General features: G+C 33.2%; 1 protein-coding gene across 1 annotated transcript in view; it reads left to right on the forward strand.

The window, feature by feature from the left end:
* LOC129232647 (probable cytochrome P450 301a1, mitochondrial) overlaps positions 1 to 17,211 on the forward strand; it is a 145,324-nt gene that overhangs the window by 94,161 nt on the left and 33,952 nt on the right. Inside the window, exon 2 of the mRNA XM_054866782.1 lies at positions 7,056 to 7,297. Within this exon, the coding sequence (XP_054722757.1) occupies positions 7,078 to 7,297 (220 nt within the window). The 5' untranslated portion in view covers positions 7,056 to 7,077. The remainder of the gene's footprint in view (positions 1 to 7,055; positions 7,298 to 17,211) is intronic.

A 17,211-nucleotide genomic window follows, 5' to 3' on the forward strand; every position in this document is an offset into this window, starting at 1 on the left:
TGGTACTGCTGACTGTATAACATTAAGAAAAGGAATTAGTGCAAGGGTACGAAAGGGGGGGGGGGTAAGACGAAATTGACACTTTGTGATAAAGGAGGGGAAGGGGGAATATGTTGAAAAAAATGTGACGTCATTTATGGACAACCCGTAAGAAAAGCTCCACAGAATCAGACGGTTTCCCCCTTTACACAATATCAACAGAATTACGAAAATGTTTTCCTTCCGCGTTTTTCCAAGTGTTATTACTTTCGCGATGAAAATGATGTCACGAACAGCACGAAGACATTTTGTTATCTTTTCTTTTTTTTTTCATGATCGTTTCGAAATGGAGAATTATCAAAAAGGGTCCGGTGCAAATGCACTGCGTGTTTATCTTCGGAATCGTAATTCTTCACTCATATGAGCATCAAAATAAACATCTCTAGAGACAAGCGAATCATAATACATACTGACACTGCTGTTCTACCTTCGACTTTCATAAGGTAATAAAAATATTCATAGTTATGCATTTTCTTTTCATGTGTGGATAACGTAAATGTGTTTTTCATAAGTATTCGTTTGCGTATGATGCAATTTATAATTGTATGAATATCTTTAATCCTCCGGAAATGAGAATTTTTCTCACTCCTCCTATTTCCTTTAAAAATAGGGTTTAAAATGATTTTTAACTGAATATATTTCATTTACTATTTAATCTAAATACTCTACATGTTGTACAACGTAATAATACTTGTAAGTAAAATATTTGATGAAACAAAAGGGTTTTCTTCTTGATATGAGTATTGCGTGTTTTTGAGGGTTATTAGTTGAAATTTAAACCAAAAAAAAAGAAAAAAAATCAAACAAAAAATAAACTTTTTAAGATCACTCATTTTAAATTTTGATCTTTATGTACACTTTTTACACATTTCAGAATAACAAATAAATTTAATTACTTTTTACACAATTAGGTGCATTTTATACAAGTAATTTTTCAAAAATCAACTCTCGGAAAGACTTAAAGACTGAAAAATAAATATTCAACTGATCATTGTTTGTATCAGTAAAGTTTTCAAAGGTACCGTTTAAAAGTGTACAATATACTTGAGCGTATATTTTTTGAGTGTGCAATTATGAAACAATAAACACTTTTACAATTCGTATTATACAAAAAATTTTAAATACTGATGTTACAAGTTAAGGAATAATTAATAAGTTGGTAATAATAGCAATAATGATCGATTGTTAGCAGTTAATATGATACTAAACATGTAGGTGATAATAGTAGATGATTAAAGAGTTATAACTATTAAAAGATTTATATTATTAGTTGAAATGAACGTTTTTATCTTATTTTTTTAAAAATATTATGTTTTTTAATGCATGTGTCTTTCTTTCTTTCTTTTTTTTTTGCGACGAACTATATAATAAGACAACGTGTTTTTTAGAACATATGTATCCTTTAATAAGGGTGAAGCTTTCAAAAAACCTATTGGCATAAATTTTTTAGTAGAGTTGTTTCTTTTAATGTGTAAAAGTTTCGACCGTCTAAGTATGCTTATTTGACGCACTTTCAAAATGGGAACGAGAGAGACATAACTTTATAAAGATGGAATTATAGACGAAATTGCAACATGACTTTCTTCTATAATACTTACCATGGCATTTTCAAACTGTTAAATGAGAGATGCACTCTTTTTATTAAAATAGATCTAAAACCTTCGAGATAAACACATTTGAAACAATGAGGAGCAAAGGAATGTAAGTGCCAAAATTAAAAATTTGAAGGTAACAAACAGAAACGGTACGTCCTCTCCTCTGTCTTGGGGCAAGAGATACTAGTGGCCCTGGAAGGTTCTGCTATACAGCATGATATAGAACAAAAATTCAATGAAAATCTACCTAGGACCGACCGCAACTTTAAACGCGTTTTACTCAAAACTTGAAAGCTTCCACTTAAATCTCTTTGCTTCTCCCTGAATCAATTGTCTACTGAAATTGTCAATTGAGGTAGTGAGAAGCAAAGGGATGCAAGTGGCAAAATTAAAAATTTTGAGATTCCCAGTACAAATGATAGGTGAACTCCTCCTCTGTCTTGGGGCAAGAGATAGTACTGGTAGCCCTGGTAGGTGCTGCTGTACAGCATGATTTAGAAGAAAAACCAGTGAAAGTCTACCTAGGACGTAATCTTTATACGCATTTTAATCAAAACTTGAAAATATCCACTTACATCCCTTTGTTTCTCACTGCCTCAATTGAAAAAGATTATCTTCATCAAGTAATTAAAAAAACTGGAAAAAAAAACGGAATCTTTTGCGCTTTCTAAGCTTAAACCCTTACCTCTAAAGAAACGATTGATTCTTACTTTTCATTTAATTGACTCACTAATAGTGCATGATCTCACTGCAAATTTCGTCCCCATTTTTTTCGAACGATTTTCATACATCTTTATTAGTGGAAAAATATGTTTCTGTCAGGTTGCGTATCAAAATGTGGCAAGAACGGAAGTACGGAAGTATAGGGTACTTAGGGTACTTACTGTCTAGGATTTTAGATGCGGGATGGTGTTTTTTTTTTTTTTTTTTCAGTTTTCCTTCCATATTAGTGACGGTTTGACTCGACGAAATGCATCAAATTACTTTTCTTCTTAGCTCGGGACTCTGGTTCGAAATTACCAAACTTTGAAATAAAAGGTTTCCGCAACTCCAACAGCTACAATAAAAAATAAAAACATATTTTTAAAAATAATTTTATGCTCTTTAATTTATAAAAGAATGATCTTATTCGCAAGTAAATAGTTTTTGGGATATAGATAACAGGGTGCCCGTGCCCACCTAGAAGGGGCCATGGCGCAGACTGCGCCTTTGAATTTTTTAGCGGAGGTTGTTTTGAGCGGTATTTTTCTCTTTTTTTTCGTGGGGGGGGTCTCGCTCTGGGGGCGGGGTATGATATTTTACGGGTGCTCCCTTGCTCTTGGGGGATGGGCACCCATGTGAAAAGAAAACTGAAGAAACGCACCTAAAATTCAAGATGGCGGATACAGGATCCCAAAAGCATACTCCTCTTATAATAAGAAAATTTTTGTTTTGCTTAAAAAATAGATAGGGGAAGAAACTTGCTATGGGATCTTAGACTAGAAGATTAAATTTAACAGCATCGGAAAACTAACGAAACTGAAATAACCTTATACAATAAAAATCAAAAAAGTTTAATATGAAATTTAATGAAAAATTAAAAACTTTTTTCGTGTGCTAAGTGAATTTGAGAACTGAAAAAGTACTTTACGTGCAACATGATCAAAATTAGATATTCTTTTTCTTAATACTAATTTATGAGTCTTTCATTACTTATTTTACAAAATATGTTTCGTTATTTTTTGTTGGGAAAAAATATAGTCTTCTTGTAGATTATCTATTTTTCATATCTTGAGTCCACATCGAAAACCTTTGTTGTTAAGAATTTATTGTTTGGAAAAAAATACATAAATTGAGAAAATTCTGTAGCATTATATAACATAAAATATATGTGACCTATTAAGCGAAAGTTTTGAACCAGTTGCAAAGGAATTAATATGTTTAAATAAAAGAGAAACTGAAAAATCAGTTTGGATGAGGAGCAAACTTAAGAAATATCAAAAACTTTGAAAAAACAGTTTTGATATGGTAGTACCTCCTGTAAGTAAATTTCTATTTGAGGGGCATTTTTCCTGGCCCCAGTCTCTTTGAATAAGAACCTCCATGTATCTGACTCTGATTAACGGACACTCGGTTTAAGGGATTGTCTTAGAGGAAAAATTGCCAAAAATAATGCATAATAGAAAAATAAGAAACACTGAATTTGCTAGAACTCAAGATTCACTTTCTGTCTAAAATTTTACAGGAGGAAATTGGATATTAATATGTACAGAGGACCAAGTATATTCTAAAGTTCTTTCTGAAACCTACACGTCTGTTTTCCTCATAAGTTTGTTTATTTGAGGTCAGGGTCACCAAGAGGCTATGTCAGTCTTGTCGACAAGGGCGAATGCAGAGATTTTTCAAGTGGAGGCGATTGGTTTTGAGTTCTAACCCCTTGTAACATATCCTGAATTCTAGTGCGAAAGTTAAAAAACTCCATCCCTTCCCCTCATGTAAAAAGAGATGGCCTGCAATTGCAGAAAAATAGCCTATAAATGCAGAAAAAAGCTTCATCATTTTTTTACGAAAATATTCTGTAGTAAATGTAAACGTTTAAATAATGAAATAATAACCATTTCGTAAAAGCACTTTCATCTACAAAACTCAGTTTATATCGTTACTTTTTAGCCTACTTTCCCAGTAAAAGTCAGAAAAAGAAGAAAAAAGCATGAAAGAAGGCTTAATGCATCTTTAAAATATCGCGAAAAACAAAAAAAAATCAAAAAATAAGTAAAATAATTAAATAAATATTGAAAAATTAAAAATTGGAAAGTAGGGTATTGAGATGGGGGAAAATGTCTGTCGGTCTGTCTGTCAGTCCCCCCCCCTAATAACTTTTGAATGAATAGTCCGATTCGAACAAACTTTTTTTTGTTCGAAAGATCTCGGCGAGTACACCTCATTCCCATATTTCACTTTTTGATTTGAACTATTTTTTGTTCAATTTTGAACAGTTCAAAAAAACTTAACATTAGCGCCTACGGGGAAATTCAAGGCAATTGCGAACTGTGAGGCGAATTTGCTTCAAACAAATTTTGTAGGAAAAAACTTTTGATGAAAAACTTGTATATAAAATATCTTTTTGATTTGATTAATTTTCCGTTCAATTTTGAACAGTTCAAATCCCTTAACATTAGCGCCTACGAGGAAACTGAAAGTCAATGTAGATTCCGTACTTGAAGGCGGATTTACTTCAAACAAATTTTGTTGGAAACAGCTCTCGACGCCAAACTCCAGACTCCGACTCCGAGAGTTTAGGGGCACCTGACTCCGAATCAACTCCTGTGCCCGATAATTAATCGGACTCCGACTCCCCGACTTCGACTCTGACTTCGTAGCTTTGGCAAAAATTTATACACGGAGGACAGATGACTGACTCCGATTTTTGGACATTCGACTTCGACTCCTTTATCCCAAAATGAGATTGACTCCGACTCCGCAGCTATGGTTTTAACTATGAGATTATTGTTGATATGACTTGTTTTTATTTTCACGCTAAAGTTTTAATTTAGGCATTCAGTTTTCGGCGAATTCGGAACTCCAGCGCTCGAATACGCTACCTTGCGGTGATTTACAAAACTGCAAATGAAACTAAAACATTGCCAAGTTGCGTTCCACGTGTGTCTGTTGACGTAAACATAGGCAGTTTGTTCTGAGTATTTATTAACGCAATCGATGTGTCTTAGTTTGCTTTCAGCTACAGAAATTAATTCGTCCCTTAGTAGTATTCTCGAGCTTCTCAAAATAATGTTAGTTTTCATTATTTCCTTAATAATTGGTGAAAGCGAAAATTCTGGATTAACAAACTTGGATAACGTTATACAAGGTAAAAATTTTCATTGTTTTGTATGAATTTGTAAGAATATGGGTTTTTTTTAAATCTTAAATTAATTAAACTTACCATATTTTACAGCAGCATTTAGTTGGAATGGACAGCATGCAAAATATTTTCTTGAATATATTATCGTAGAACAAAATGAATAACCGAGAAAGAATTTACTTTATTCCTTTTATTCTCAGCTGAAAGGTTTCGCTAAATTTGTTTAGGGTTATAGTTTTCGTATAGTGCGAGCAAAGTAGCCTTGGCGAGATTTCGCGTTTTTAGTTAAACCATTTTTAATTTTTATCATGAGTGGAATAAAATGGTAGTAAGATTACAGAATTCGATAAGTGAAAAGAAATAATGATCAATCAACTGAAAAGAAAACTACCACCATATATCCGTGAGAATTTTGTTGATGATTTGCATAACATGACACAATTAAATCGTAACTCAGAAATTAGAAAAATCGAAGCAGAAAATTTTTAAATTAACCGATTCGGGAATTCGAGAGAAATACATCAGCTACATATGGAAAACAATAAGCGCTAGCCAAGCAAGGCAAAAAAGTATCATCTTCTTTCGATAAAAATTTGTAATGTCATATTGAATTTTCTAGCATTAATTGTTATTCTTGTCAGGCCACAATTATTATTTAGTTTTATCAAGAATTGATAAATATCGAATTTAACATCGTGGAAATAGCTGCTTAGAACTACGAACTACGTAGTTTGCATTAATCTTTGACGTTTAGTAATGCTTCTTGAATTCTCATTTCTTTCTACGTGTTCCAGAATATCCACAAGACTTTGAAAATTAATTTAAAAAGAATAAAGCGAAAAATATCATACATACGAACAAAAATCACAACACTTTTAGCATTTTCTTCGTTACCACATGCATTTGTTTTAGTTTTTAAGTCGGCCATTAGACAGTGACTGCAGTGCCCCCTATAGTTCGTTGGAGTTGCGAATAAACTCGAAGTCATTCATGTTTCTACATAAAGATATACGCAGACGATTTTTTTTTTAATTTGACAATGAAAATTATTTCTTTAATTTGACATTTTATTGTTTTTATTTATTTTGGTAATTGAATTAATTCATTAAAAAAATTACTTTTGGCAACAGGGGAAATAGAAACTTTTTTTTTTTTTTTTTGATATGATGTATTTATTTTAATAAGCTTATTAATTTCAATTATTATTTTTTCGTTTTGAAAGCTGTTAAAGAATTTTTTTAATCCAAAAAAGTGTATTAGCTGCTTTGTTTAAAAGGTGCTGCTTTTTTTTTTTTTTTTAAAGATCAGTGGAGAATATTTTATTCCTAGAAATCAGCTTAAAATATTTAAAAAACATTTTTGAAACAATTTGCGATTTTAGCTATTTTTGAGAATATTGATCAGGTGCTAGAAAGTAGTATGAGTATATGGGAAAGTAGGCTCGTTTAGTTCTAGACAGAATTTCTTGTTTTAAAATATTCTTCTTTTCAGCCTCTTTCGGGATTTACATTTAGATACTGATCGACTTGGAATCTTTTTGCCTACTTACTTATTCTTACTAAATATGTATGTAATTACAGGCGCTTCTAATACAGCCTAAGGATGAAAGTGCCTTCAAACATTCTATTGAGAACTCCGAAGTTAGATTCTGTATTGCTGTCTCTTAATTCATCAAACATCTGTGGCAACAAAAGCGCATCGACAGTTTTGTTGGATGCAGTGTCCGTCGAAGCTTTGAACAAGGCTAAACCTTTTCAAGAAATTCCAGGACCTAAATCCCTCCCACTCATTGGAAACATTCACAGATACTTGCCCGGCATTGGTAAATATTGGTGGTTATTGTTTTTAATTTTACACAACCAGGTTTACTTGTCCCCCGAATGTCCCGGAAATATTCTAAAGCATTTTGACTTAATATCAAATATTAGTGAATTTTGAGTGATATATATATATATATATATTCTTTGTCGGTTCAGTGAATAAGTTATCCTCCTTCATTTAAAAAAAATTAATATTTTTAAAAAAATTAAAAAAAAAAATCCGTGACCTACTTCCCCCAATTAATTCTAATTTGAATTCCGAAACTTTGAATTCAAATTATGTTTTTCGCAATCACGAGTTGCGACAAGACCCTACTGATAGAGTTATTGTTTCTAGAAACGACTCCCCCCCCCCCCCCAAGCATGTCCCTCCTCCGGGGTGGTTACGTGTGTATAGTGTGTGTGTGTGTGTGTAGGCTTACGTGTGTGCATGTAGGCGTGTGTATGTGTGTAAAGGCGTGCGCGCGTAGGGGAGTGTGTATGAGCATGCGTGTGTAGGACATGGACGCCACCGCCCAGCAAAAAGCGGATTCCGGTGGACAGTGCTCAGGACCAGCCGCGGCAGCCTAATGTTAACTTTGGACATTGGGCGGAAAATTAAACAATTTAGTTTCGCATTTTTACTGTTGTATTGATAAACTAAGAACATATTCCCACTAATCTTACTAGTTTTTAACATTATTACCCGAAGATAATACCTTGAATTCGAAGAATTAACTAGCTACTTCGTTAGAAGACAGTTTAGTAAACAGTAGATAACTTGTTTAAGAACTGTTCAAATTTAATAGTGTGATGTGCTGGGCTTTATGCACTCGTAATAAATAAGAAAAACACCAAAAAACGTTTCTTAGAAAATACGAAAATTTTGGAGGTAATTTTCCAAGTATTTTGAATGTATTTTTGAATTACGAAAATCGCTAACAAACGCTAACAAAAGTATTATATCCCAAACATTGTAGAGAGTTTCAGCTTTCATAATCCGGTTTCAGTTTTTGCCTAAACTTGCCTATTCAAAAGATATTGAAAATTAAAGATAAGTAAATATTTTACTACGAGGACGACGAAACGAATACGAAATGAACGTTGCACGAAACGTATTATTTACGTTGGTTTTTTCACTTTAGTCAAGTAAACATGTTTACAGTTTTCAGTTTGTTTGCTTTTTATTGCAAACTATTTCAATTAAATACTTCGAGGAATCAGTTTCATTGTGTCATTTGTAGATTGTGGGACAAAATCATATGAGATGCTAAGAAGCATGGTTTCGTTTGCTTATTTCGGGGACTACAAAAATTGGTACTATTTTGAGTTATAAGTGACAGCAGACGAAAAAGACACAATAATCTCCCAAAAATACTTCTCATAAATTGTATGTACACAATAACAAACACATCACAAAATGAGTAAAAATGAAAACAAGGAGCAGGCATATTTTGAAAAGATCAAAATATTATACATGTACAGCAAGAAAAGTGTTTTTCTTCAAAAAGCAAACGTTTTTCTTTAATAAACATTTAATTTCTTTTATTACATTCTATATTAGGAGAACTTACAGCAAGCTATTTACTTTTTAGAGCATTAAAAGTTATTTACTTTTGATTTTAGTCCAGCAAGTTGTCTAACAAACAAAAGTAAACACTTTTTAATTTAAATATCCATTTAATACTTCACCAGATTTATTCAAAACAAATTCTGAAGGAATTATCATGCCTAAAAATTTCATCTTTTATTCTGAAGTATCATCGCCAGAATCCCCGAGTTAAGCTATCCAATATCCGAAAGTAATCAGTGACGCTTCGGATTTTTTTTCGTGTATGCCAAGTTGTAAAAAGTCATTAAAAAATAATTTAAAATATCGTCTGTTATTAAACAGCCATAAACGAAAAAAATAGAACATTGTGATAAAAAATGAATTTAACTTTAATTTTTAATCTATCGTCTGCTCATGCTTCATCATAGACTAATAATAAGAGTAGACCGAGCTATGGCAACCCTTTTGCTGCTCATAAACCAAACCATGTGACTGGTGGATATCCTAGCAACAGCGGGCGTTAATCGTAGCAGACGATCAACGCCAGCGCGAAATAAAATAAATAGAATTGATGGAACACGGAAGAATGATCTTTTATGGAGTCCGATTTGTAAATTTGCTATTCTAAGTTGTAAATATTTTGTTAATATAGTGAGTTTTTTGTTTAGATAGTATTGTGCATTTTCTTTAGTCAATTTCAATAACTCTCTAAGCAATAAAAGATGCAAGCGACCAAGAAGAATCAGCAAACGGTAAGATTTTTACCTACAGTTTCAATTTAAGATACCGATTAGTACATTTTTGTGTTAACGCAAAACGTTTACGCCATTTCGTTCACGCCAACGCTGACAGCTCCAAATGAAATAAAAGTTACCGAAAACTGATCAAAAACTATTACTAATGTCAAAATAATGCATAACTAAAAGAAAAACAGTTCAATCTCTGCACCTGGAAGTTTTTTTTTAATGAAAACACATTGTCTTAAAATACATGTCGAGTGCCAAACTATAGATAATGCTGCCATCTAGCAACCATGCTGCCAAAGTCTTCGCCAAGCCCTTCCACTAGTCACATGATACATCTATGAACCAATTTTCTTTATCAGCAAGAATGAGAAAGCTCGGTCTACTCTTATTATTAGTCTATGTGCTTCATTTAATGATATTCTCTAAATTCGCAACTCCAACGAACTATAGGGGGCACTGCAGTCACTGTCTAAAGGCGGAATTAAAAACTAAAACAAACGCATGTGGTAACGAAGAAAATGCTAAAAGTGTTGTGATTTTTGTTGTTATGTATGATTTTTTTCGCTTTATTCATTTGAAAAGATTTTTCAAAGTCTTTTGGTTATTCTGACCCATATAGAAAGAGATTAGAAACCAAAAAGTATTACGAAAGTAAACAATTAATGCAGAACACACAGTAAGTTGTTCTGAACCAACGATGTTGAATTCGGAATTCATAAATTTTTGTTTCGATTCGAAAGCATTTTCATTTTGTACCGTTTTTTCTATACATTAGTACATATTAAGTTCAGTTTCGTGACATTTCCGGCATTTGTTGACATTTTTGTCACATAGTGCACATACGTGGCAGACTGTCAAGAGTAACGTTTAACACTAGATAATTTATTTCTATGACTATATGATTGGATATCCAAAGAAATCATGCATTTAATTCATTCGTCATGGAAATGATTTACCTGATATGCGAAATCTTGTCAAGATACATTATTATTTCACACAATTTTCAAACCATAACCCTATAAACAGATTTTTGGCGAACTTTTATTTTTTATTGTTCAAATTCTTAACGTTCTTTCTGGATTTTTCAATCTGTTCTGCGATAAATATTTTCAAGAAAATTTATTTGCATACTGTCTATTTCAGTAGGATACTGTAGTAACAAAGGTTATTTAAATCATTTATGTGGAATTAGGTTAAGGAAAAGTGTCCAGTCAATGTTGTTAAGTTCGTTTTTTTATTCATCGGAATTGAAAAACTGATATTTATTCAAATTCACTTAGAACAAAATAAATAAAATGTGTACTCACAGTTGGTGGTAGTTTTCTTTTCAGTTGATTGACCATTATTTCTTTTTACTTATCGAATTCTGTAATCTTACTACCATTTTATTCCACTCATGATAAAAATTAAAAATGGTTTAACTAAAAACGCGAAATCTCGCCAAGGCTACTTTGCTCGCATAATACTAACACTATAACCCTAAACAAATTTGGCGAAACCTTTCAGCTGAGAATAAAAGGAATAAAGTAAATTCTTTCTCGGTTAAACATTTTTCATTTTGTTCTACTATAATAAATTCAAGAAAATATTTTGCATACTGTCCATTCCAACTAAATGCTGCTGTAAAATATGATTAGTTAAATTAATTTAAGATTAAAAAAAACTCATATTCTTACAAATTCATACAAAACAATAAAAAATTTTCCCTGGTATAACGTTATCCTATTTTGTTAATCCAGAGTTTTCTTGTTTATGCTTCCACCATTTAATACTTTTTTGAAAGAAATAAGGAAAACTAACATTATTTTGAGAAGCTCGAGAATACTACTAAGGGACGAATTAATTTCTATAGCTGAAAGCAAACTAAGACACATCGATTGCGTTAATAAATACTCAGAACAAACTGCCTGTGTTTACGTCAACAGACACCGTGGAGCGCAACGTGGCAATGTTTTAGTTTCATTCGCAGTTTTATAAATCACCGCAAGGTAGCGTATTCGAGCGCTGGAGTTCCGAATAGGTCTTGGCATTAGTTAGAGTTGTTTATGTTCTAAAGATTTCGCTTATCAATTATTGCTATTCGGAGATCTATAAATACGTTTTTTGTGCAGTCTAAAGTTTTGTACTTAACATTGTAATTCAACGATGACTCTAGTGTATACGAATTATAGTGTACGCTCGCTTTGGTAAGCAAACTTGAATGATATCGGTGCTTGACCCCATAGACTTGCTGGTGAAAGATGAGTTTCAAAACCAACCGTGACCTTTTTATTTTTTTAAAGACAAATTCTATTCCTTTTACCGATTACGACCTGGCTCTGAAAAAATGGATTGACACTCTTGGTTCTGAGATTACAAATACGACAAAGACGAAATTATGAGGCAAACCATAAGTATTTTCGATCGTATAGGGAATTGCATTCAAGGAAAACGTCCAGAATAGATAACAATAGAGACGTTTTTAATAATTTATTAATCAATTCTGATCCTCTTATCTCAAATTTGAGTCCAAAGATTTGCAGTTTGCACCACGAAATGTCACAAGTGAAGAATTTGCTTGAAGATGATGGAATGGAAATTGGCTAAAGTACTGTTACATATTTCTTTAAAAATTGTTTTTAAATGTTAATTAAATATTTTATTTTGCACTAATGACTCAGTATTTGATTATCTTTACGTTTTAAATAACAAAATATTATCACATTTTTAAGTAGAAATTGGTTTTACTGAAATGTCCAAGCTCTCCGTACACTTGCCCCACTGTGCGCCGCCGGTGGACGGTGGTGCTGCAGCCCTGGTCCAAGCTGAAAAAGGAACCGGAACGTCAAGGACAGTCAAATGAAAGCAATAAGCAATCGTGATTGCTCAAAAAAAAAAAAAAAAAAATGTTATTTTTTAAAATTAAGTCTTCAGTCACACTATTCTATGAAATATAGTAGGCGAAGTCTGTCAACTATAAAAGCAATGTAAAGTTTTAGTTTGCTTACAGAGAAGAACGATAATATACTTCAATAAGAGTTGAGAAAAGAAAGTTACTAGGAAGAGAGAAATATATGATGAAAGCGAAGTTTTCATCAAAAGTAGAGCACATGTCAGGCAGTGAGAAGCAAAAGGGGTGTAAGTGCCAAAATTAAGAATTTCGAGAAAAACTATACAAATGTTAGGAGAACCTCTCCTCTGTTTCGGGACAAGAGAAAGAACAAGAGTCCCTGGTTGGTGCTTCTATACAGCAAAGCTAGAAAGAAATTTCACTACCTAGGGTGAACTCCAAATGCGTCTTTCTCAATACTTTAAAAATCCACTTACATTCCTTTGCTTTGCCACATACATATAGATGTCAACTCATTATATTAAACTTGGTTTTGCATGACAGAATAAAGCATATCCAATTACCACTCAATTAGCACAATGGGGTGTTGTTATTTGACTTGAGAAGACACAGATATGGTTTCCACTGCACAGTTTACGCACGAAAATCAATTGCCATACCACTGATTTAAAATTTAACAACAGCTAATGATACTACTAAGAACAGTAGTCATTCGTTTGTTGTTTTAGACTGAAAAAGTTTCTTCGTCAAATCTTCTTGAACACCAGGCCTGATATGCAAGTTTTCATGCCCAGGGCACTTTAAATTATTCCTGTCCTCTGTGGATCAGATATGATAGTTAATGTTATAACTCTGGCTGTATGAATCTGTTGCTACAGAAAATTGCCATCTTGTTTAGCATTAGTACTAACCCAATTGAACGCATGAACTATAACATATATGAATTATTCTTCAAAAAGTGTAACTTTTCTGTCACACGCCCTTTTACAGAAAACATTTTAAGGAACAATTCATTTAACAATCCTTTTTAATTTCATCAAAAATATATCTATTTAAACCTGCCAACAAATAATTTTAATTTTAGTACATTTTTGGTTCACAACATGTGAATTCTGACCTCCGTGGCATGTCACACACCTTGTGTGACTGTTTATGTTGCTTAATAACTTGTTTCATTAAAAGTATGTACTTATTTATTTATTATTTCTTTCACAAGTGTCTCAAATACTAATTGTTTAATTATATTTAATTTTTTTAATATTGTGTTTTAGTTCTTTTAAAAGGACAAAAAGTCATGTCCCATAATAAATTCTCACCTCCGTTACCTAAACACAAAATGTCATTCCTCGTTAACACGAACACGTGGCAGTAATTACATCAAATTTTATTTTCCATGATACCATAGAGCCTCCTTGTTTATTTTCAGCCATAGTTGAAGTTGTGTGATTTTATATCGAAAAATAAGAAGATATAGATTTTGTTTTAAAAACTTAGTGTGGTTATTCTGACTTCTCACTCTCGTGAACTTGAATTTCAGGGATGTAAATTTATGTAAAAAAAAAGAAGTGAACATGTTTTCATGTGCTTATCGTGTGCAGATTGGAGCAACGAAGAAAAAAAAAAATTTCCTTAAAAAATATATCTATTAGGCCTATATTAATGGATAATTCCTCACCTCCGTGATAGACCTTATCAATGTCATTATTTCTGAGAGATGGAGGGGATGATGGAGGGATGATATAGGGGGAGGGATTCCATATAATGATGGAGGGGAAATACATCAATAATAGGCATTCTACCAAAATTATAAATTTCCAGTACATCCTCAACTTTACTAAATACTATTTTAACATACATTTGAAAATTATGAATTGAACCGTACTTTAATTAAGAGAGCTTAATACACTGGCCTCAAAAAGTTAAAGTACAACCGATTTTTTGCGTCTAATTTGAAAATGAATGAATGTAAAAACAAAAAATTTGGAGGATATGTGCATTAAATAGTTTTTTAGTTAATGCATAATGGAAATTTGTATGAGTGCATTGCAAAAACGATTTATAGCAAAAAAAGCAATATTTGTGGAAAAGTTCATTCTTCAAGAAAACAGAACATCACAGCGTTATGTAGTAAAATGTCATAGAAACAATACAAAAATGGGTTCTAATAAGGAATGGTTCCTCCCTAACTTAAATGCATTGGCGGCATCGATTTTCCATGCTGTTTATTAAGTTTTCGAACATTGGAATCGGAAGCGAATACCTGACACAGAGTAAGCCTTGTTCCAGCTCATCTATCAACCTTGGAGGAGGATTTAAAGCAGCAACCTGTCTACCAAGATAGTCCCAAACATGTTCTATCGAATTCAGGTCCAGAGATGGAGCTGGCATTTGTTCAAAACCGTGATCCTCAAGATACTCCTCAATAATCCAAGCTCGGTGAAGTCTTGCATTGCCATCCATCAGAATGAAGTCATAACCAATGGCACCAGCATATGGGCGGACATATGGATCAAGGATCTCATCCCAATATCTCAGACTAGTCGGAGTTTCTCCACGGAACAAATGCAGGTCAGTGCGACCACCAAGCCTGTCCAAACCATGATTCCACCATCTATGCTTGTGTCTTACAACAAGGTAGGATTTATGGTATCTAGTGCGCTGTTCCCTCCAGATCAGTAGATGCCCTGAATCACTCTCCAATGTAAATGTGGACTCGTCTGTGAACAGCACAGGAGCTCGTTGCTGCTCGGTCCAGGAAACATGTTCTCGTGCAGCGAAGGATCCACGCCCAGCATAAATGGATCCTTCGCTGCGTTCCATTAAAGGGAACACACATAACTGGTCTTCTTGCATAGAGACCTGCATTGTGAAGGCGATTTCGGCAATAGTAGCAGAGATTCTTCTTCCTGATGCTACAAAGTGGTCCGCAACGAGCTGCGGCGCAGTAGTGGTTCTTCTCCTTTGAGCCGAAAGAACTAGAAAACGGTCTTCTGCAGGTATTGTAGCTCGTGCTCGGCATGAAATAGGTCATCTGGACACAGAATCTTCGGATCGGTATTGATCCCAAAGTCGCTGAACAACAATTCGAGACACATTGAGACGTCTAGCAGTATCAGTTTGCGACAATCCCATTTCCATCCATCCAACTGCTCGCCACCCTAAAAAATCGGGTAAACGACGTCTCTGAGACATTTTCTAAACTCTATTGAGTTAGGGGGGAAACCATTTCTTATTAGAACCCATTTTTGTATTGTTTCTGAGACATTTTACTACATAACACTGATGTTCTGTTTTTTTCAAGAATAGACTTTTCCACAACTATTGCTTTTTTTGCTATAGATCGTTTATGCAATACACTCATACAAATTTCTATGATGCATTCAACAAAAAAACTATTTAATGCACATATCCCCCAAATGTTTTGTTTCTACAATCATTCTTTTGCAAATTAGACGTAAAAAACCGGTTGTACCTTAACTTTTTGAGGTCAGTGTATTATATTCCCACTAATCATTAGAAAAGTTGATTGTTTTCACAATTAACAAAATTACTACTTTGATACTAAATTGGCCTCGATTTTTAAATACTAAAATTTTTTTCTTTTATTTTTATTTCCGTGAACAAGGCATTTTTTAACCTTTTTTTATTTATGAGTAAAATAATTGGAACTTAGCTGTGCCATTATTAATGGTTACTTCTAGTAGGTAACACTTTCATGAAAGAATGAAAAAAAAGAAAACAAAAGGTTTCGAAATTGAAAAATATTTGCGTTTAAAAGTTACGTTTTCTGGAGAATGACCCATATATGAAGGGCTAGCTGCAAACAGGGGAGAGATTACTATTGTAGAGGGGATCATGAGAAGAATTACAGGGTTTTCAGAAAAAAAAAGTTTTTAAAATAGTTTGGGTGTCAATAAAAAGCCCCAAATTTGTCAGTAATAAAGCCCCTATTGTAGTAAAAACATTACTAATTAATTCCATAAGCAATGAAAGGGAATAGCATTCCGAATATTTACTATTAAAAATAATTAATTGAAAAGATTATGTAATTGATTACATTTTATTCATAAAGTATTTAATCGCAATGGATGGACAATATGGTCGACCCCCCTGAACTTCCCTCTGTATCCGCCCCGGACTGCAAAAGAAGGTAGCCAGAAATTCAATGCTTTCACAAGGTCCGCATTCAAGCTTTAAACACCAAATCACTTTTTTAATTTTTTTAAGACTATTCATAGCTTGTGATAACAATAGGAGCTTCCTTTCTTTGCAGCAAGCCCTTCATATGCCCAATTGTCAAAAATGTTCAAAAAGTGAAGTTTTAAGTTTTCCAGCTAAATGAAATACAGTTTGAAATGTATCATAGAAAAATTTCCTGCTCCTTAGAAATATCATACTCTGGCCACAGAGTCCGGACTGCAATAATTTGGGCCTGCTTCTTATCTTTTATCTTCTGCCGTGGCCACGGAAGGTCAAGCTATGAGTAATTAATTAAGAATCGCAGTATTGTAATCATCTAGAGAAACAGCTCTAAAGATACTCTAGCACTCCTACCTCATTACTAATAATAAAGCTGAAAGTCTCTCTGTCTGGATATCTGGATCTCTCTCTCTATCTGGATCTCTGTGAAGCAAATATCGCCTAGACCGTTCGGCAGATCGATGTTAACGAAATTTGGCACAAAATTAGTTTGATGCATAGGGGTGTGCACCTCAAAGAGCGATTTTTCGAAAATTCCATTTTGTTCTTTTTCTATTCTAATTTTAAGAACATTTCACCGAGAAAATTATCATAACGTGGTCGATTAAA

This window comes from Uloborus diversus, chromosome 1, assembly GCF_026930045.1.
Source record: "Uloborus diversus isolate 005 chromosome 1, Udiv.v.3.1, whole genome shotgun sequence".
In the NCBI taxonomy this organism is placed as follows: Eukaryota; Metazoa; Arthropoda; class Arachnida; order Araneae; family Uloboridae; genus Uloborus; species Uloborus diversus.